This window comes from Centruroides sculpturatus, unplaced genomic scaffold (genome assembly GCF_000671375.1).
Source record: "Centruroides sculpturatus isolate CEXI.00-Female unplaced genomic scaffold, Cexi_2.0 scaffold916, whole genome shotgun sequence".
Lineage (NCBI taxonomy): Eukaryota > Metazoa > Arthropoda > Arachnida > Scorpiones > Buthidae > Centruroides > Centruroides sculpturatus.
This window is the reverse complement of record NW_019385142.1, coordinates 217,464-240,357: the sequence shown is the minus strand read 5'-3', so window position 1 is coordinate 240,357 and position 22,894 is coordinate 217,464. Positions and strand designations below refer to the sequence as shown.

At 36.1% G+C, this 22,894-nt stretch overlaps 3 protein-coding genes across 5 annotated transcripts in view; all 3 read left to right on the top strand.

The window, feature by feature from the left end:
* The first annotated feature begins 2,643 nt into the window (after positions 1-2,643).
* LOC111635355 lies at positions 2,644-3,540 on the top strand. Its single transcript, XM_023380296.1, has one exon. It carries the CDS (start codon positions 2,644-2,646, stop codon positions 3,538-3,540), a length of 897 nt encoding a protein of 298 aa, XP_023236064.1.
* A 7,385-nt stretch (positions 3,541-10,925) lies between these two features.
* LOC111635353 lies at positions 10,926-13,853 on the top strand. Its single transcript, XM_023380295.1, has 2 exons — positions 10,926-11,463; positions 13,636-13,853. The coding sequence occupies exons 1-2, from the start codon at positions 10,926-10,928 to the stop codon at positions 13,836-13,838; spliced, it is 741 nt and encodes a 246-aa protein (XP_023236063.1). The 3' UTR covers positions 13,839-13,853.
* Positions 13,854-17,451: 3,598 nt separating this feature from the next.
* LOC111635357 (ubiquitin-conjugating enzyme E2 J1-like) overlaps positions 17,452-22,894 on the top strand; it is a 69,090-nt gene continuing 63,647 nt past the window's right edge. For 2 of the 3 annotated variants that reach the window (XR_002758360.1, XR_002758359.1), the window contains exon 1: positions 17,462-17,651. Coding sequence is in view for 1 of the 3 variants with exons in the window: in XM_023380298.1 (XP_023236066.1) it covers positions 17,621-17,651 (31 nt within the window). In the remaining 2 variants the exon portion in view is untranslated. Of the gene's footprint in view, positions 17,652-22,894 lie in introns of all 3 variants that reach the window. The other variant, XM_023380298.1, reaches the window with a different exon arrangement.

Below are 22,894 nucleotides of genomic sequence, written 5' to 3'. Positions count from 1 at the left end.
AAAAGATACACATCAGACGCAAGCTGCTTTCTGCCCAAAGGCAAGCTCTAATCGCAATCACTAAGGCTTATAGAACTGCCCCTACAAACGCCCTCCAAGTGATCGCTGGCCTAACTCCGATCCACCTTCAAATTCTTCAACGGTACGTCAAAAACCTGATAATCAAATATCATGCAAAAGAGCTCTCAACAACGCAGCTCTATAATATAATCAACAGGCTAAACCTGCCAAACGACATCCAGAATCTCATCAGGGACTTGGACGACTATGGTATCGATATAAACAACAGTAACGAACTTACTCACCCATCGGAAACCACAACCATGACCATCCACGACATTCAGGACGGTCCCCCCAAGGGGAAGAACTTCTACACAGACGGTTCCAAAACTGCCAACTCTGTTGGGGCCGCTGTCTACTTCACGGATACCCTCACCCCCAGCCACTGGCAAGCCGTCGCAAGGCTAAGGGATCACTGCTCAATTAACCAAGCAGAATCCCTGGCCATCCTCCGTGCTCTACAACACATAAACGATCATCCCCAAAGGTTTCAACACGGCAAAGTAAACATCATCAGCGACAGCAGGTTCGCCCTGTGGCAGGTTAAAAACGAAAACCACAAGCTCCCAATTGTCAACGACAGCCTTAAGACTCTAAAACATTTAAGGGATAAAAATATACAAATCTATTTCTACTGGGTCAAGGGCCACTCAGACACTAACGGAAATGACCGGGCTGATGACCTGGCCAAAAAAGCTGCTAACATTACTTCAAAAATCCACTATCAGGCCCTACCACTCACGGTTGTTCTCAGCTCTCTCCGGTCCATTATAATAAACAAATGGCAAAATGAGTGGGACAACAGCACCATGGGTCGCTACACGTACGCCTTCATCCCCAACATCAACCAAAGGCTGAACAATCACGTCTTCCATACCAACCACGGCCTGACCCAGATGCTCACAGCACATGGTGTTGTAATTTTCGTGTATCCGTGAATGAATCAAGAAAAAAAATGGCGGGATTAATCAACGAGAACGTTTTATTGCTTACGCATGTCCGACTTGGATTTCTATACAAAAAATAACACAGGTGGCGCTTGACTTAAGCGCGGCATACAAAAATATGATTAATCTTAACACTCCTCCTTAATCATATTACAGCGTAACTTTTCGAATATTACACCATTCAAAGGTTTTGTTAGTATGTCAGCAAGCTGATCGGCACTTTTAATATGTTGCAGTTCAACAGTCGTGCCAATATGCTGCTGAATAAATTTTTTTTGTATCTCAATATGCTTTTTACCCTTGGTTATCTTTCCTTGGTGAGTGTTTTTAAGCATGTGAATTGCCGACTGATTGTCGACAAGCAACAAAGTAGGTTCTTCATTCTTTAATAACCTCAGTTCAATCCCTATTCTTCGCACCCAGCAGATATCATCGATAGATGAAACTGCTGCACGATACTCGGCTCTAGCGGTTCAGTTCGCCACGAGACGCTGCTTTCTTGAATACCATACAATTGGACCTCCTCTCATGATAAGAACTCCACTTGTAGAATGTAGACTATTGGCGTCTCCTCCGTAATCCGCATCTGTATATGCTATCAACTTCGGATCTCGGTTAAAAAATATTCCAAAATGTGTAGTTCCTCTCAGATACTGGAAAATTCTTTTAATCATCTTCCAGTGACTTGTCAAGGGTCGATTACTGAATCTACTCAGGTAATTGACGGCGTAGCTTATATCTGGACGGGAGATTGTTGATAAATAAAGCAAGCTTCCGATGGCTTCGAGATAACGATTTTGTTTTTCTAGTGGCTGGTCATTGATAAGGTTTTCAGAATTCGTTTTCATTCCTGGTTCCATCGGTGTATTCACAGCGTTCACTCGATCATACTTAAATCGTTTCAAGATCTTTTCTGTGTAATCAGGTTGACTCACAAAAATTCCTTCAGACGACACTTCGATATTCATACCTAAGTATGTCATACATGATTGTAAAGTTCTTTTATAAGTAATTTCAAACTTGTCATTCAGTNTTTGAAATCATCCTTTACTTAAATTTTATAAAGAAGTTTTACTTTTATATTAAATGTTATAAAATGGCAAAACGCTTAATTTTCAGAGTAAAAAGAAAGATTTAAAAAATGTAAATGCTAATAACGATCAACATTTGCATTAAGACTCCCCACTTGATATAAGACGTTCGACGCAATTATCTCTCTACCGCTCGGGATTAACCACTAAAATATAATAGCATCAATTCTTCCTATCCACAATTTCCATGCGATATTATATTTTTTACACTGTACCTCAACCTGAGAAGTTACACAACCGTTCCAATTTTGTAAAGTACTTCGTGGGTTGCCTTAATCATGTAGAGTGATTTAATTTCGACTTGCTGTAGTACATTATAATTCGAAATGCCGTTCCATGCACTATAGCATTTGAGATAAATTTCCTTCTGTTTTTAGAGATACCTGGGTATCGTCCTCGACCCTAAGCTAACCAGGAAGCCACACACCCACTATATCTACAACAAAGCAATCAAAGCCAGCCACTCGCTCAGAAGCATCGCACGAAACCTCTAGGGACTAGACAGTAGGACCAGTTCCCTCACCTACAAGGGTGCCATAGAGCCAATGTTAACCTACGGGTGTGAGGTCTGGAGCTACTCAGCCCAAAAGATACACATCAGACGCAAGCTGCTTTCAGCCCAAAGGCAAGCTCTAATTGCAATCACTAAGCCTTATAGAACTGCCCCTACAAACGCCCTCCAAGTGATCGCTGGCCTATCTCCGATCCAGCTTCAAATTCTTCAACGGTACGTCAAAAACCTCATAATCAAATATCATGCAAAAGAGGTCTCAACAACGCAGCTCTATAATATAATCAACGGGCTAAACCTGCCAAACGACATCCAGAATCTCATCAGGGACGTGGACGACTATGGTATTGATGTAAACAACAGTAACGAACTTACCCACCCATCGGAAACCACAACCATGATCATTCACGTCATTCAGGACGGTCCCCCCAAGGGGAAGAACTTCTACACAGACGGTTCCAAAACTGCCAACTCTGTTGGAACCGCTGTCTACTTCACGGATACCTTCACCCCCAGCCACTGGCAAGCCGTCGCAAGGCTAAGGGACAACTGCTCAATTAACAAAGCAGAATCCCTGGCCATCCTCTGTGCTCTACAACATATAAACAATCATCTCCAAAGGTTTCAACACGGCAAAGTAAACATCATCAGCGACAGCAGGATTGCCTTGTGGCAGGTTAAAAACAAAAACCATAAGCTCCCAATTGTCAACGACAGCCTCAAGACTCTAAAACATTTAAGGGATAACAATACACAAATCTACTTCCACTGGGTCAAGGGCCACTCTGACACTAACGAAAATGACCGGGCTGATGACCTGGCCAAAAAAGCTGCAAACATTACTTCAAAAATCCACTATCAGGCCCTACCACTCACGACTGTTCTCAGCTCTCTCCGTTCCATTATAATTAACAAATGGCAAAATGAGTGAAACAACAGCACTACGGGTCGCTACACGTACGCCTTCATCCCCAACATCAACCAAAGGTTGAACAATCACGTCTTCCATACCAACCACGGCCTGACCCAGATGCTCACAGCACATGAAAACTTCAGGGCATGCCTCAACAGGTCCCACAACAAGGGTAACGCAAAATGCAACTGTGGAATTCCAGAAGACAAAGACCCAATCCACATCATTTTCATGTCCGAACTACAACTCTCAGAGGAGACCACTCCGCAATGAAGCAGACTCTGAAGGACTTCTTTGGCCATGCCAACTGAAAGACCTTGTTAACAACAACAAACTCTTCAAAGCCTTCAAGACCTTCGTTTCTAAAACCAAATAAAGCATCTACTCCAACGTGGCAAGTAACACCAATTAACGGACCTTTTTCGGCCTACCAAAGCCGGTCTACCTCTCTCTACTCTAATTTTTTCAAGGTAACCCCATACTGTACTCTACACCCCACCCGCCAATAGAAATGGGACTGTTGTACTCTCATGTTTTCTCAAACGAAATTCTAAAGCGCGAACCTCCTACTGCATGTAACCTTATATTTTTGTAATATTGTATTATTGTATTATTGTTTGCTTCAAAAAACAAACCGAAGTAAGCGCTCACGCGACCCTCTCCTCTTTTCCTAACTTTCCCCCATCCTCACCCCTACTTCCTCCTCTCCCTCTCACCTCTACTATTCACCAAGGCAATACATTTTGGTACGCTTTACTATTCAATCACTGTATCACTGTTTTTATAGATGAGGAAATCCATAAATGCAACAATGAATAGCCAATGGTCGTTTATTCGTAAAACACGCATTATATAAATCTGACAGTTTTCTAAGTATTAATCTGTCTCGCTTATTAGGAGACATCTTGTTTACTTCCCACTTTTGAACAACCTATTATTTTTCCATTATATTTTGAAATTCTCAATTATAACGGAAAAATTCTCATTTCCGTATATATTCAGTTCACAAAAAAATTTTTCTCTACAATGCTTTGTAGTGTGGTTATAAAGTTTCATTTTCTTTGTTAAAGTTATGTTTGGAGAAATTCTAAAGTGAATTTACGTCGTTCAATGTTCAATTTCAACGCTATAGATAGTTATTATGCATTACAATAAATGTACTGTGTGCCTAATTGGTTAAACCGTTCTTCTTTAAAAAGCGATTTAATTTCGAAATCTCTTGTAACAGAATATTTGTAATATACATGAAAATTGTTCGTCTTTTGGAAAATTAAATTTTAATACGGATTTTTCTAAGAGATTATAACATCTGTACTCGCAGAAATACCTGTAACTTGTTATAACGTTTCCTGTATAGGGGAGACTGGGGCAAGAACGGCATGTTAAGCTTTACTTAAATTTTGTGTAATAAATACTGCTGTAAACTGAGAAAAAAGCTTTGCATATTGTCTATTGGAATGTTACCTTACTATAGAACTGGTTAAAATCAGTTTGNACAAACCGGAGTAAGCGCTCACGCGACCCTCTCCTCTTTTCCTAACTTTTCCCCATCCTCACCCCTACTTCCTCCTCTCCCTCTCACCTCTACTCTTCACCAAGGCAATACCTTTTGGTACGCTTTACTATTCAATCACTGTATCACTGTATTACTACTGAAAATACTACGAATTCGTGTAATTGGCCAGTTAACTGATTAAAACTAATCGTGGCTTGAATTTCCGAGATTTTTATTTTTCAGTTTTCTGAAAGATTTAGCAATTATTTGTAGAGTATAATCAGAAGGCGATTGCAAATCAATCATTAATTTGGTTTCCCCCTATTCATTCGTTGCGTTGAAACTGTCGACGACGATTGCGATCCAAACAACAAATATGCAGAAAAATATCCGGAAATATTCGATTCCATATGTGGCTGTTTATCAATTTCGTTCGAGTCTACACCGGATTCGATGATGTCCTTCCGTCTTTCCGAATAAGCAAAGTGTAAAAGCGCTAGGTAACCCAATATGATCGAAATTCATTTTTGGTGTTAGCCACGTGAAATTTTTCTTGTAATCCGTTCGTTTGTCTATAACAGCGTTTCTCAACCTCTAACAAATCGTCGACCCCTTCAACGTAGTATCGCCCCTTGGCTTCATAATTCCGATGCCCAGGGCCGAGGCTAATGCCAAATTCGTACTGCATCGAATAGACTAGTGACTAGTATAATGTTATTTGTTTAATTATTGTACGATATAACGAAAAAAATATCTAATTATTCTTAATATAATGTTTTACTATATCGCCCAGAAAATTGTTTTTCGCCCCCAAAATATAAATTGTTACTAATCGCCCCCTCAACATGGAAAAACGACCACACGGGGACGATATCGCCCCCGTTGAGAAACACTGGTCTATAACATCAGACACGAGTTTATTGTTCTCGTCGTGTATATTTGTACTCCTAGAATGGCGTACGTTAACCATACGTAAAGACAGATTAAGAGTACTTTAAGTACAGATCCGACAGACAAAAGAACCGCTTTTGTAATGATTTGCAGTTTTATCCATTGAGCGGTACGCTCAATGGATAAAACTGAATAGATTTCAAAATTCTCGGTAGTCGAAATACACGAACCGTGACGAGTCGAGTTCCAAATATTCGTTTGAAAAACATACTTACGATGGAAAGTAACATTATACAAAAATCAAAAAGTAGAAAACTCGAAGTGTATTTGTCCGGAGCGTATATTCCCGCAATTGTTTCTATAATAAAAAGCACGGTAAAACGGTTACTTGTCGTTTCTACAACGAGTGAGAGTTTTGAATCTGCTTCTAGAGACGAAAGAGGAAGGCGTACCGACAACGATGGTGATCAAACTCAGAATTTCAATGCATTTACTTTCGGTATCCGATTACAGTATATCAAAAAACGACGAAATGTTTCCGACAACTAAACCTCGAAAAACCTTTCAATACGCAGCCTTTTTCATTAACTTTTCGAACACTTTCGATCATTTCAATCATCTCGACTCTAATGACCGAAAGCGTTTGATTAATAAAAAGATCGCGCATTAAAAGGTTTTTTCGAGGTTTAGTTGTTTTTATTAAGCGCAGTTAGGAAAGAGTATCGGACATTCCGTAGTGTTCCCAATACTACAGTAAAGAATCTGAAAGTCTCTGTCACCAGACTACGAACGAAAGAGTAACATTTCATTCGCGCTTGTCTCCAATAACTCAATTTCTCGAGCATCTTATATTCTACCGATGAATGCTCGTAATCGATTATCTCTTCCAAATTCTTTTCAGATAACTGTTGTCGAACATCTACGATAACTGATATCTTTCTGCTAAATATTTTTAGAAGCTTTGGTATATTTAAGTTTAACGGAAAAATGTTCCATTTTCCGAAAATATTCTACGTTTCCTTTAATTTCGGAATTCTCCCTTTCTTCTTCCAAAATATCTCGATACGAACCGGCCACGACAGCGAGCATTATTCAAAATAAAATAAATTCCAAAAAAATACGAGTGGAAAGAAAAAAAAATACCGAATGAACCCGCTGTGTAAAAGATATTTTTGTAAATTTTTTCCCAGTCGTCTAGAGGAAAAACGCAGAGAAAAAAGGTATCGAAATTCAGTAGGCGATCTGGTCGATTTATGCCAGCATCTTTCGGACAGGTGTCTATATCCTGTTATATTTCCCCAACTCGTAGAATGCCCCTCGTCGTCCGACAACCAATACGATTTGTTTTGAATACTAGAACAAATGAATGGATTGTTTTCGCAAACACATTTTTGTAAAAGGACCCCATAAACAACTCTTTTGTCACAGGACTGGTAGTTATTACGTAAAGAATTGTAAGTAATGCGATAGCAACCCTAGCTCTAATGGCCGGTAGCATTCTCGTGGCCGTATGATCGAAATTATCTTCAGAATTATAATTGCTCTCGGCGGTTTTACTTCATTCGGATATTCATTCCGATAGTTAAAGACGTTTAAACCGAATGTAACGGTAGCGATTACAATCGTAACAAAATCGAACCATTGGAAAGGAAATCTTATGGATAAATAAGCGAAATTTCCTACGACAAATCTACGAGCGATGCGATAGAGCATTACTTCAAAAATATAAATTGACGCAAATAAATAATTCAAACTGTAATCAGATTTGCGCGCCAATAAAATGCAATTATAAATAACAGTCGGGATAACGAATCTGTCGAAAATCTTGCGAGTTACGATATAGCGAGCCATTCTTCTGATCCAAACAGATACAGCGATTTCTCTTTGTTGAATCTTAGACATAATCTTTGCCAAATTTACGGGAGATTACGCAGAATGTCCCAGTGGGCGAGAGGTCAACGTCTTCTGGTATAACTCCTCTCGCATCCAGAAGACGAATCGCGACATCTTTCGCACTTTGACTGTCGTTTACTTGTAAATTCTTGTTTAGACGTGTCCATTTCTTTATTTTTTCCAAATTATCCAAATAAAAGTTGTAGCGTAACCGCCGAATTCGAAATTATTCTAATCGATTTTCCCACATTCAAAATTTAGAAATACGTTTTAACGCGTTTCGAAGTTTTTCGTCGTCTAGAATTTCAAATATTAATTTTCCTAATAAAAATAATTTTTTAAATAATTAATTACGTTTTAAAAAGTTGTTAGGTATTTATTCAATATTTAAGACGTGGAAGATTAATAAAATGAATAATTTTAAATATATGTTTATTCTAATAATGCCTCTTATCGAAACAACCTAGTCTTAGAAATTTTCTTTTAAATTTATTTAGAAACAAATGCTTTTATAAAATTTTATTAGACATTTCATCGAAACTTTTTTAAAGGAATAATATCTAAAACGGTGGTTCTGAAAGTCTGTAAACCGCTGGTAGTCCACCGTAATGGATCAAATGGTTGTAACATGTTTCGTACAATATACATCCGTAAGTACACTAAATAATTCATTTGTCAACGGTAATAAAAGTTATTTGTTATTGAATGTATTCTCGTGTATAAAATGTACCGAGTGTAACGGGTTTTTATAATTGAAGTTTTGTATGTAAAAACAATGTCGTAGTGTAGAAAGAGGTCAAATAGTCAAATGAGGTGGTGACAAACGTGCAAAAATATATAGTGTCCGTGTAAAATCGGAGCATTTTTTCTGAATTACACTATATTTGTTACGTATTCTATTTTATTTTAAAATTAAAATATAATTTTTTTTTAAATTATATATAAGCAAATAGTTACAAATTGGATACAACCGGTAATTGCTATTCACTATACACATATTACAATATCCATATACTGTACAGTACCTCCCAACAATTTACTTTTTCCTTTTCCTATAATAAATAATTATTTTTTAACCATTAAATTGAAACTATAGGAATAATTTATTAAATTAAAATTTACAAAAGTCATTTATTTTTTCATATTTTTATACAAAAAATTTCTTTAAGAAAATAACTCGAAGTTAAGACAGTTTTAAATCTGTTTCTACAAATTATACAGTATTATTTAACAATAACATATTAAACTCGCCCAACACACTCGATGTTTTGTTAATAGGAACAGAGTCCATCAAACTATTTCGGTGTTCTCTTCATAAATTTTTACTAACCGGGTTGAACGAAGTAGCCGAGTGAACCAAAGATTGTTGTATGAGACTAATCGGGGGGTAGGATGTTTACGAGTTCTTGACTCTCCTACCTCTTACTCGACTCAAGACCTTGAGGTCCGGTCTCGCTTGTCTGAAGGATGGATATTTCTCGAGCGAAGGGTTACGTAAGGATCGTGAAATCCTTAGTTTACGTCAGGATCTGACGCCAATATATCAATTTATCGCGGATAGATACGCGGTTAATTTGAGGGGGAGGAATTTTCACGAGCGATCTCGTCGAGGACTTCCGGTGCAATATGGAGTGGATAATGTCGGAAGAAATGCACACCAATCCAAGTTCGTTAACAAAGTACCCGTTTATTAGTAGCCTATACATTTTTTCATAGATAATTCTTGGAATACAAATCCCTCTCGGGGGTTCAGTCCGTATAGTTCATAAGTAGCGGGCAAAATATAAATTAGTCGCGATCCTAACCGCGAGTTTGGAATAGTCGAATAGCGAGAGAGAGCTTACATATCATCGCGAGTAGAATAAATACCTCGAGTTAAACCGTGGATGTAGTTTCTTGTTCTCCTGGGTTCGGAATATAGTCCAAGGTTCAAAGTCCAAGTTCAAGTCGTAATCAAAGTCAGAATTGTAAAGTCTATTGAAGACGGTGGCGACGAGAGGCAGGTAATCCACACACACACAGTATAGAAAATAACTTTTTCCCCCTTGTGTCGTCATCCTACTTGTCTTTTATATGGGGCTCTCTTTTCGAGATTTCTCCATGTACGTCACATCTTCGTTGACCAATGGGGGCGAAGTGACAAACTTATGACACAACGGTTAACTCATCCTCTACAGGGAAGTATCCCCGTGGGAACAGAATTTTATGAGAAAATTTGTCGGTTGTTTTTCTCGTTTGGAGTTAACCCTAACTTTTAATCTAACTTTTAACCTAATGAATAAAAATATTCGAATCTTAAATCCGGGCCCTCACATCTGCGTAATATTATAAAATTCTGTTATTTGTAAATACGATTCTTCTTTCTCTATAAACACACATACGATGTGTATGTAGGCCTATATATTTACATGTTCGGATTGATTAGGACAATGTTGGTCACAAGTCCTAATTGATCTCCAAATTTTTCATTTCTTCGTTACTTGTCGGTCGCGTTTTTTACTCGAACGATTACTCAATCATTTATTTCATCAGTTGAAAGTAAAAACACGGAAAATATCCTTACTTGAAATAAATATTAATAGCGCAAATAATGATGACCTTATTATGTATAGTATAATGTTATATAATATAATTTGTTTGTATGTATAATACAATTTTAATGTATAATGAATTGACGTGATAGCAATCATAGCACAATTTAATAATTCGCTATTATGTCAGTTTTGTTCCTTGTCATTTATTTATCATAAACCTGGTTTTGAGGTCTAAATAAAAGCTTTTTTATTCTTATAATAAAATTCATATAGAAAATCATGAAATCGAACTCGAAGGTTATATATCTTTCAATAAATGACATTGGACCTCACTGCGATTCGATCTCGTCACGCTCTCGTAGTGAATGCAATGTCCCTAGTGGTAATATTTTCTCTAGTTGATTTTAGCAAATATCGAAGATTGGTAGTCGAAAGACCAGGTAATCTACCGGCTCTAATAAGAATGAAATTCAATAATAAACGAAAAATAACAATAGAGGTTTATTGTTAGAATGTATTCTTCACGAAGAGAACTTTCGCTCGCAATGCTTCAATTTGTAATTTTAATTTTATTTTTTACTTCTCGACAAATGCTGTCAAAGGCTTCACCAATTTATTATAGACACTTGGATCCAGTCAAACACAGGACAGAAGACAAAAACTATGCTAGTATGTTCCGTGCGAGACAAAGTCCCAAAGAATTTCAAACATTTTCCAAAGATTACAGCTACATACCGTATTTGTATCGACTGTTGTCACGTTTAACGACCAAAGGTGATATAGGCAATATAACACCCGAAAGAGAATTCCCAATGACAAAAATAACGACAGAAGCCAATTATCCATCAAAGACACAAACAGATTGGCTGAAACTAGAGTTGGAAAGGCTAAGAGATAAAAAACTAAAAGAATTACAAGATCTCGAGAACCAAAGCATGGACGAGTTTGTATCAACTAAATCTATTGGAATAGATATTGATACAACTAAATCGGAACTATCGCCTACCCGAATTATATACGGCTTTCTAATTATCTCTATTATAATAGTTTGTGCAACATTCGTCCAGTTGTGTAGAAGATTCTCCTCTGAACTGATTTGTTCGCCAAATCCAATCAGAAAATCTATTGCACAGAAACCAACACCATCAGAATTGGCGGAAACAACTTCAATAATACAGGAGACTAGAAAAGAAAGTATTTCAACAAGTATATCGTCACTTAATTCAGAAAATTCGTTCATAAATGTTAAAAGGAAGATCGAAGATTTGAACAAAGAAGAAACCGAACAGTTGATCACCTTCCTTACCTCTTACTATAAACCGGAACCATAGATAATTTTTAATAATCGATAGCGATTCATTAAAAATTTGGAGACTTATAAATGAAATAATTCTGAAGACTTATTCGAAAACTGCTTGTGAGAACATTCTCCTCAACTCTATATTTTGAAAAACTAAATGACCTGCGATACAGTCACGTGATTATAACGCCATCGCTCCACCCAACAAAACAATACCTGTTGCTGAACCCACGCCACTCTGTTCGTTCGCTCCACCATGTCAACGTGGAAGAAAAGCATCCCACCTGTCTATGCAGCCTACCCAAAAGACAATGATTTGATAGAACACAAAGAGAAACGTCTCCTACTGAATGGGAACCATATGAAATGAAACCAGCGGACACTTTCAACTACTCGGCTCACTATAGAACACGGAAACAGCAAACTATTGAAACAGAAAACTGGAAAATATTGTAGAGAAATACAGAGAAAATCTGCCACCAACGGAAACAGAATTCGAAGATCAATCGGAAGAATTGGATATTCTTTGCGAAATGATCAGGAAAGGCTTTGATACAAAAAGATTTTTCGAAATTCGAGGGTTCTGTTGCCTCTGCGTCAAGAAATTTGGAAGAGAATACATTTGTTTACATGCTAACAGACAGTTTGCGGTGTATGGAACTGAGTTAAATATAAATTTACTCTAAGTAGAACAAAAGTAAAGATTTGGGCAGTTTTTTTTACGATTCGTTTTCACATGGGTGCGAGAAAGAATTCGACGGTTGGACGAAATTAGAGAAACACAAAGCTAAAACCGAAAGTGGACAAAAGTTTCTAGAACTGATTATGAATCGCCAATTACATCTCGTTATTTTTGTGAAGAAAAACAGTTATTTTTCTTATTCTAAATTTCGTTTTTTCAAGACATTTTACTTATAGTCTGCATCAGTTTTGAAGAAACTTTTTAATATATTAACGACATTAAATATACAATTTTTATGAAATATAACCAAGATTGCCAAAATTGTAATGAAGTATTTAAATTACTTTAATAAGCAGCTAAATATCGGATATTTTAATAAATACTTTTTGTGTAAAATATTTTATGGGAGAAAGAATGTTCGACTGGAAGAAATCAAATTCTCTTTCCCAAGCTTTTTGAATTGTTTTTATGGTTATGTCTTTTATATAAAACTCTTTTATACGTGACTAACTCAAATTTATCTACTTAAAATGAAGTATCTCAAATTAAATTGGAAGGATTTATTAACGCAAGATATTAAGTCTTACGTGTTAATGCTACCAATAATTTAATTTATTTTTGTATAGATTTAATATGTTAGTGACTTATTTCTATTCTATCGCCATTGTAAATGTTTTAAAGTTCGAACAAATAAATTTTAATTTTATTTTGTGTGTGTTAATGTAAAGGGTTTAAGCCCTTGTATTTTGGGTATCATCAAGTTTATTCTATCGAATAATCAGTAAATACAGTATAGTTACTAGTCACATTACTTTCATTGTTTTGCAGAAAGATGTAAACATCTTGCTCCAAAATTTCTGAATACTCTCTAATGGGACGTTATAGCATAAAAACAAATAAGTACAGTGTCGGTTTAAAGTAAGGTCATATGACCTCCGAAATCTGTTCGTTAACACTTTTTGTCTAGTTAATATTTTATTACAATTTAAATAGAAGATTTGTTATACAACAGTCAGTAGAGTGAAGATAAAAAAATATGAACGTCTACAGGAGGTCAAATGGCCTTGCATTGACTGGAAGCCATCCCACGAAGGGGCTATTTATTTTATAATCCGCTGTAATTAATTACACGTGCTCATTTAATTACATGTTTTTACAGCACGTGTCGTCCACTGTGACTCGTAAAAATGACACTTTCAGATTAAAGTACATGTGTGACGCAGTAAACAAGTAAACAATAGATCAACATCGAATTAAATACGGTAATACCACGACTTACGCTACCCCGACTTACGCGAACCCGGAGTTACGCGATTTNCACAGAAACCAACACCATCAGAATTGGCGGAAACAACTTCAATAATACAGGAGACTAGAAAAGAAAGTATTTCAACAAGTATATCGTCACTTAATTCAGAAAATTCGTTCATAAATGTTAAAAGGAAGATCGAAGATTTGAACAAAGAAGAAACCGAACAGTTGATCACCTTCCTTACCTCTTACTATAAACCGGAACCATAGATAATTTTTAATAATCGATAGCGATTCATTAAAAATTTGGAGACTTATAAATGAAATAAGTCTGAAGACTTATTCGAAAACTGCTTGTGAGAACATTCTCCTCAACTCTATATTTTGAAAAACTAAATGACCTGCGATACAGTCACGTGATTATAACGCCATCGCTCCATCCAACAAAACAATACCTGTTGCTGAACCCACGCCACTCTGTTCGTTCGCTCCACCATGTCAACGTGGAAGAAAAGCATCCCACCTGTCTATGCAGCCTACCCAAAAGACAATGATTTGATAGAACACAAAGAGAAAACGTCTTCTACTGAATGGGAACCATACGAAATGAAACCAGCGGACACTTTCAACTACTCGGCTCACTATAGAACACGGAAACAGCAAACTATCGAAACAGAAAACTGGAAAATATTGTAGAGAAATACAGAGAAAATCTGCCACCAACGGAAACAGAATTCGAAGATCAATCGGAAGAATTGGATATTCTTTGCGAAACGATCAGGAAAGACTTTGATACAAAAAGATTTTTCGAAATTCGAGGGTTCTGTTGCCTCTGCGTCAAGAAATTTGGAAGAGAATACATTTGTTTACATGCTAACAGACAGTTTGCGGTGTATGGAACTGAGTTAAATATAAATTTACTCTAAGTAGAACAAAAGTAAAGATTTGGGCAGTTTTTTTTACGATTCGTTTTCACATGGGTGCGAGAAAGAATTCGACGGTTGGACGAAATTAGAGAAACACAAAGCTAAAACCGAAAGTGGACAAAAGTTTCCAGAACTGATTATGAATCGCCAATTACATCTCGTTATTTTTGTGAAGAAAAACAGTTATTTTTCTTATTCTAAATTTCGTTTTTTGAAGACATTTTACTTATAGTCTGCATCAGTTTTGAAGAAACTTTTTAATATATTAACGATATTAAATATACAATTTTTATGAAATATAACCAAGATTGCCAAAATTGTAATGAAGTATTTAAATTACTTTAATAAGCAACTAAATATCGGATATTTTATTAAATACTTTTTGTGTAAAATATTCTATGGGAGAAAGAATGTTCGACTGGAAGAAATAAAATCCTCTTTCAAAGTTTTTTGAATTGTTTTTATGGTTATGTCTTTTATATAAAACTCTTTTATACGTGACTAACTCAAATTTATCTACTTAAAATAAAGTATCTCAAATTAAATTGGAAGGATTTATTAACGCAAGATATTAAGGCTTACGTGTTAAATGCTACCAATAATTTAATTTATTTTTGTATAGATTTAATATGTTAGTGACTTATTTCTATTCTATCGCCATTGTAAATGTTTTAAAAATATTTTAAAGTTCGAACAAATAAATTTTAATTTTATTTTGTGTGTGTGTTAATGTAAAGGGTTTAAGCCCTTGTATTTTGGGTATCATCAAGTTTATTCTATCGAATAATCAGTAAATACAGTATAGTTACTAGTCACATTACTTTCATTGTTTTGCAGAAAGATGTAAACATCTTGCTCCAAAATTTCTGAATACTCTCTAATGGGACGTTATAGCATAAAAACAAATAAGTACAGTGTCGGTTTAAAGTAAGGTCATATGACCTCCGAAATCTGTTCGTTAACACTTTTTGTCTAGTTAATATTTTATTACAATTTAAATAGAAGATTTGTTATACAACAGTCAGTAGAGTGAAGATAAAAAAATATGAACGTCTACAGGAGGTCGGATGGCCTTGCATTGACTGGAAGCCATCCCACGAAGGGGCTATTTATTTTATAATCCGCTGTAATTAATTACACGTGCTCATTTAATTACATGTTTTTACAGCACGTGTCGTCCACTGTGACTCGTAAAAATGACACTTTCAGGTTAAAGTACATGTGTGACGCAGTAAACAAGTAAACAATAGATCAACATCGAATTAAATACGGTAATACCACGACTTACGCTACCCCGACTTACGCGAACCCGGAGTTACGCGATTTTCAAATCTCGTCGATTCGTCTTTTGTTTGAGCGCCACCCAGCTCTCGATTACTCATTCCCCCCCACACTATTATTCAGCTTAAAGAATCGTTTTCCAGAATTTAATAGGTTTTTCCTTCATTTTCTGTGGTTTCGTGGATATCCTTGGCCTTTTTATTATCCTTTTTATTGCCATCGATAATTGATTTCTTTTAAGAAAAGGGATCAATTATTTATGACAATGAAAAGATAATAAAAAGAATCACTACTTTTAAGTTTTTAATTTGTGTATGAATGATGATCCGCATAGTCTTGCCAGTAATTTCAACTGCGCTTTACTAGTTTCTTTCATTTGTTTTTGTAATATGTAATATACTTCTCATTATAATGCTAGATATATTCCATTTTTTCCGAGATAGTTGGCATAACACAAAACATTGTGTGCGTATCGTAACACAAATACCGTAGTTTGTATTTTATATATTTATAGCGGAGTGCATTTGAAAGAGACCGTGTGTAGAAGTAAATTAATCACATAGTCTCTGCGAGTAATTGATGATTCTGTTTTTCATTCGATGTCTTCACTATCGTGTTTATTAGCTTTTTCTTAAAGTATTACTTAACTAATATTCGACTAGATGCTTCTTAAAATAATATAAAAATAAATAATAATAATGTTTTTAAAAAATGTTTTCGAGCTTAACTTAAAAGTGAAATTCTATTTACACATCAAATCTGTTTTCCAGAAATGTAGAATGTTCGGCATTAACAAGTCGGACAGTAGCGTACGGTTAATTAGCAAACTGCGGGTAGTACCCGACGTATGATGAAATTTTATTTGTATTGTAGGTCGAGCGTAAAAATAATGATGATAATTGGGTACAGTTCTAAACACTGCACGCGAGTTTATATATACTGTAGTAATAAGTTAAGGGCCGTAATACAACGAAGCGATTCTATTCGGGTGTATCGAACTTTAAACAAAACATTATTATTTTCATTAATTGGTAATTTTACTAACAAAAATTCACTGAAATGCGAGTAATTATTCGCATTAAAAAAACGAGAGTTTGATCATTTTAGCCTACCGTTGTCGCGTTTATCGCCATACTGGAACTGCACGAAACGGCACGCTTTCGATGTTCGAGTAGACAGGAATTGAAAATATATCTTAAATTTTTCCAATATATATACAGTCGACCCCCCTATAACACTGTTGATAATTCCGTTTTATATGAATTCCATGTTGTACGAGTCACTTAGATTTTACAAATACGTGTGCCGGGCTTTATCGATATTTTTTGTATTTAGTTCGGGAGTGGGAGCTTCTCGTCACCCACCCGAAAGATTTTCGGATACTTTAATTAATTTACAGCAAAATTAGTAATAGCGCGTGCCAAACTGTTTATATCCGGATTTTAAAACGCGGAACGCCAGTGGAATTCGGTTGGTAAACGGAAAACGGCTTTACCTCTTTATCGTTTAGTACTTAGATCGACCGTCGGACGTCGCTTCGAGTATATCTCAAAACGTTCCGGAATATATTCCGACGAAAGGAAATTAGTGGTAAAAATCGGGCGAATTCTTTTTAAGACTAAAACAGAAAATAAAACTTTTCGACTAGGCGCCCGCTAAGTATAAGAAAGCGGGTTTTGGCCGAGAGGAGGCGCCGCGGTGGTACGTGACGTAGGCGGATCGGTAGACGCCACTTCTTCGGCAGGGAGACGATAGGTTTTGCCGCGTGGCGGAAGCGACGGGTCCGAAGGCGGGCCCGATTCATTCGACTCTCCGGCACAATTTACCAGAATCGAACGGTAGAAGATGGAGACGAAGTACAACATGAAGAGTCCGGGTAAGGTTCTTCCTTTCCGACGACGGGCGTTGGGGTAGAGGGGAATCGACGGTCAAAGGCAAAAAGGATTCCTCCTCCGTCCGGTCGATAAACGCGGCGTACGCGTCGGATGTCGGTCGTCGAACTAGGACGTTCGATTCCTAGGCGCCCTCTTCCCCGGCGGGGTCGGACGGAAGGTGGCTCCGCCTGGGGTTAAGCGCCGTCCGAAGTCGGGCCGGTAGGCGCCCGACACCGAGATTTGCGTCGTTTATTGTAATAACGGAAAGGAGACGTCGGACGGATCGTCAGAGTCGGATTCCGGCCTCTCCACTATTTTCTGGGCTTTAATTCGGACGCTACATTACTCGTTTAGTAAATTCTGCCGTGCCGAAAATTTCAATTTCCTACGGGTAAAACGCGCGGCTCCGATGGGAAGCCGACCGCCACGTAAGCGCGTAAATACTCGGAAAGAGAATTTACTTCCGTCAAAACGACGATTTCGCCTTCGCGCGTCGACGAAAACATTTACGTAAAAGCTATTCCTAAGGCCGTTCCGGCCATAGGAATAGCTTTTACGTAAATGTTTTCGTCGACGCGCGAAGGCGAAATCGTCTAATGGGTAAAAACTGCTCGGAGTAAATTGAAAACCAAAAATACAAACACTTCCGCCCGATACTTTAACTTTTTCCAAAATTTGTTGCGGCGCCGGTTTTTGCTAATACGTTCGTTTCCCCAGACTAAAAACGAAACGAGAAACCGACGACGAGTCCGTAAAATGCCGAGTTTTTCCCCGCGGAAATTTTCCTTACCGCTTAAAATAGTTAAGTTCTACCGTACTTTCCCAATTATAATTTATATTTATGGACGTCGACCGGGGGCGGATCTACGTGGAGACTAATAGGGCTTAAGTCCCGGGCCCGCAAAAATTGTATTATTATGGTAAATTTTTAATACTTTTCGTTAACGATGAACGGTTATCGTATAGTAAAAAATAGTTAATAGGTTAGATTTGGTAAAAATAGGCTTGGAGGGCCCAAGAAATATATATTCGAAGCAAAATGTTCTATCACCACCAACTGAAATTGAAACCATTGCTTTACAAAAAAATGATATAAATAGAGACTGGGCTCTACCTGGATGAAATACAACCAAATCAATCAAGATAGACTACCAGTACTTTATCTGCACTTTCTGAAATATTATGTGTCAATCGATTGCTTTATTTTAAATTTAAATTAAGTTTGATTTTTTTGTTTAGTTTGTTTCAGTTTCAGTGTAAAAACCAGATATTTTAATTATTATTTTGTTATTTTTAGTTGTAATTAACTGGATACCTAGTATTAATAAATATTAAATTAAATATTGATGTTATAATATATAATATTATATTAATAAATTTTTGTTATTTAATTTGAGTTAAGCGCCTTTAAACACAGATTGGTGGATGTCGTTTATATTACGCAAATGTCAATTAGCGCAGTTTTTTATTAAAATTAATTTGATTCAAATTCGGCTGCGTGCGTACCAAAAAAGGGAAGTAGTATCTTATTGGCATATGCATCGAAATCTAATTTGAATAACGTCGTCCATGGTTCGTGTCGTGACGTCTGACGACGCCGGGCAATCCCGATGCCTCTAACTATTGAATCGGTATTCCCGTCGTCGATTGGTCTAGCTGTAGACTTTCTTTAACGCGGGAAGTATACGGAGTTGACTCTCCGTGTCTCTCTAATCTGTGGCTGGCTCTTGCCGAGTAGTTTGTTCCGCAACCGAGTAAAACGACCGGGGCAAACGTTGTTTGGTGTTGAAAATTTTGTTTGCAAACTGAATTGTTCGAAAAGTGAGGTGTTCAAAATTTGAGGTTTGACTGTATTAATATTAGTGGAAACAAAGCCCAATTTAATCTGGCAATCAAATGGCTTTGTTCTGCATAGAATGTACTTTCGTGGTTTGAACGCAACATACACCGTAGCATAAACTAGTTGTTTAGAATATAACTACGCACCGGGGCTGTGGAGTTGCAGTCGTCAAAAATTCCCTTAATCCGACTCTTTAACTTTTCCAACTTATTATGTATATACAAAACTAAAAAGTATTTGAATCGTGCCACATTTGACCCTCTGAGTTTTTGCAAATCTATACGTTCGGAGATCTCTCAAACCCAAAAAATGTCAAATAAGGGAAAAAATTAATGCGCATGTGCGCATATGTTGGTGTCTAATTTGTTTAATTTTTTTCAATGGTCACAGTTTCTGTTCTGAAATATTAAACAATATCTCAGAATGACTAAAGTTTAAGAAACAAAATTTGGAACAGCATGTGTATAAAGGGCATTAATGCTATTAAATTTTGGTTCTTAATTAAAGGTTGACAAGATAGAGACATAGAAGGGGTCGTGTTTCATATCTCCAGTGTGGTTTGACTTTATGAATATTTTACTCGTTATTCGCATTCACAGTCTTATTATTATTTTTTTTTTAACCCATCTTGATTATAAGCTCAGAGTTCAAATGGTTAGGAGTTGAAAGTTGAAATTTGGTACACAGTTAGGATATGTCATAAGAATATACACTAAGAAGGGATTTTTTGAAATTTTTCTCGCAGAGCAGAGGGAGAGGGTTAAGGATTACCCTGAAGAATGCTTCTATTGTATAGTTTAGATGCAGTTTTTTTGCATTTTTGTGGAAAATCGAACATACTTGTAGACCCACCTAAAAATTCTCTAATTAGTCTCAGAAGAGGGGGACCTAATTCTTGCACCCAGTAAAAACGAGTAAGATCACTATAATCTAATAATTTTAATCTTCATTATCATTACTTTTTGTCCAAACAACATCTGGTTCATCTGCTAGTTTTTTCATAAAACTCGTCTCTACCCTCAAAATTAACCCTCCTGCCAGGAGGTGGACTATCAGGACACATGTCACAAGGCCAAAAAATCTGTTTTTCCCTTGACAAAATCAGGTTTGTTTGGTTTAAATAAATAAATACATGATAAAGTAAATATGTATATTTACAAAAGTTACAAAATTGTGTTTAATTAAGAACAAATTTTTTTTGTATTTACAAAATTACAATTACAATTTTTTAAATTAGGAACAAATATTTTATTTCTATTTATTTAATCATATGCATAACAGACAAGTCACTTTCTTGTATTCACCACAAATACTTTTCTTTCAGTTGGTACATAGGTGATTCCCTCTTCGATTCTTTTTCCATCCACAAAAAGAACATTTTCACGGTTTTGCCGATATGGATGGATTTAGTGATGATGCATCTTCGGGCATTTCTATTCCTAGGATGTTGCACATTTTTTCTATCAATGTTTTACTAATGTGGGGATATGTCATCCTTTCCTTCATGTGTGGTGTAACCAGTGAAAAAGAAAGTTTCTTCAAAAACTCAGCCTGGCAGGTGTTGCTTCTATATTCTTGTGGCATATTTAGCTTGTAGATTGCATAGGCATTTACTGCTGCTGCATCTAAAATGCCCTAGAAGTATCACATAGGCCAGCGATTTGTCATTCTTTTGACAGAATTTGCATGACATAACTTATCAAAAACATCCACACCCCTTCAGTCATATTATAAAATTCAACTACGGTAGGTTTTTTGGTTATTTGGTCAATTTCACCAGTGTAATGCACAAATGATATGAGGACTACAGTTTTATTTTTCTTCGGACAGAAAGAAACAAGCATCTTCAGATCATCATACAGAAATTTTGAAGAATTCTGATTATGAACATAAATTATCATAACAATTCTTGATCTATTGTCGTAACAATTCTTGATGAATTCCTTTGTCCATAGTAAACCGTTGATATTCTGCTATAGTAATTTGCCAGACAACAGTAGATAATCAAGAAATAGCTCTTTAGGCTCTTGCTACATGATGAAAGAAGATAATGTACATCACAAGGGGGTGTCGTATCCGACACTGAATTACAACCTAAATTATGAGAAAAATTGAAGGTAGACTTATTTTTCCACGCTGCTGTCTTCAGAACTACTGCTTCATAGGGTCATTTATGGTCACAACCCCCAACAATAGCGTTGTTTCCTGTGCAAACGAAAAAAAACAAGACGTGTTGGATCCGACACTGCCTTGTGTTAGGAGGGTTAAGAAAAGAAAGTACAGACAGAAAAGGAAATCTTAAAAAATTTGAAGATGATATTTATTATGCACTGAAAAAAATAAATCACATTGATCACTTTTCAAGTTTGGATGTTAAAACAGCAATACTGCACTATCCAGACATTATCCAAGATACAACATTGATTGTCACAGCATTGTCACCAACCAGGTTTCAGTAGAGCATTTATTTTCTGCTCTTAAAATTATTAAATATGATTTAAGAGCTTCAGTGAATGCTGACTTAATAGAATTGATTCTTTTTGTAAGGAGTAATTCAGATAACAGAGATGAAAAATAATAAATTAATCAACCTGGCAAAATAAGCAATCTTTTTCTTTACCAGTCTAAATGTTATATTTCTTATTCTTGGCTTAGTTTAATGTATCTGTATACTTACCCAATATACTTGTATATTATGTACTGTACTGTACATACAATATTTTTATGAAACTAATTTGTGTTTGTACAAATGTATTTACTATTTTTATTCATACATGCTTACTAAATACCATTGCCACCATCAAATGAGTCAATAAATGAGAATTTATGTATTCAGTAGATGTGTCAAATTTTAATGTTTAAAACAATTTTAAAAAATTAATTATTTTGTATTTGTTAAAATAATCAGAATTGTTGTCATTATTACTTTCCTGGCAGTTATACAGTATAGGCCTATAACAAAGGAAAAGAATGACAATCAAAAAATGACTTTTCCAGATTTTTTCTTTTGGACTTGGGAAGCCTCAAAATGTAGAAAAGTGCAAAATCATTTGGGTTTTGTTTTGTATGCATGGATGTTAGAATACGTACCAAATGATTTAGTTCAGCCATTTTGAAGCTTAATAACTTAATAGCTGTGTTTAAACCATCCGACTCTGATTCAAAATCATACTCCCCCGTACAATCTAACATTCACACATACATAAAAAATCCTGAATCTTTTGCATATCTCAACATTTCGAGGAGTCCTGAGTCCAAAATTGTAAAAATTTGGGCTGGGATCATATTTTGACCGATCGCTACACTTTTTTTCTGCTATATATAACAGCCAGGAAAGTAAAAATTATCAAATACATATTTATATATTGACTATGTCATTACTTAGAGGAATCTTTTAGCTTTGGA

Excerpts from the sequence above, each read along its gene's own strand:
- LOC111635353 (XM_023380295.1), top strand. The coding sequence starts at position 10,926 with ATGCTGTCAAAGGCTTCACCAATTTATTATAGACACTTGGATCCAGTC.
- LOC111635355 (XM_023380296.1), top strand. The coding sequence starts at position 2,644 with ATGTTAACCTACGGGTGTGAGGTCTGGAGCTACTCAGCCCAAAAGATA.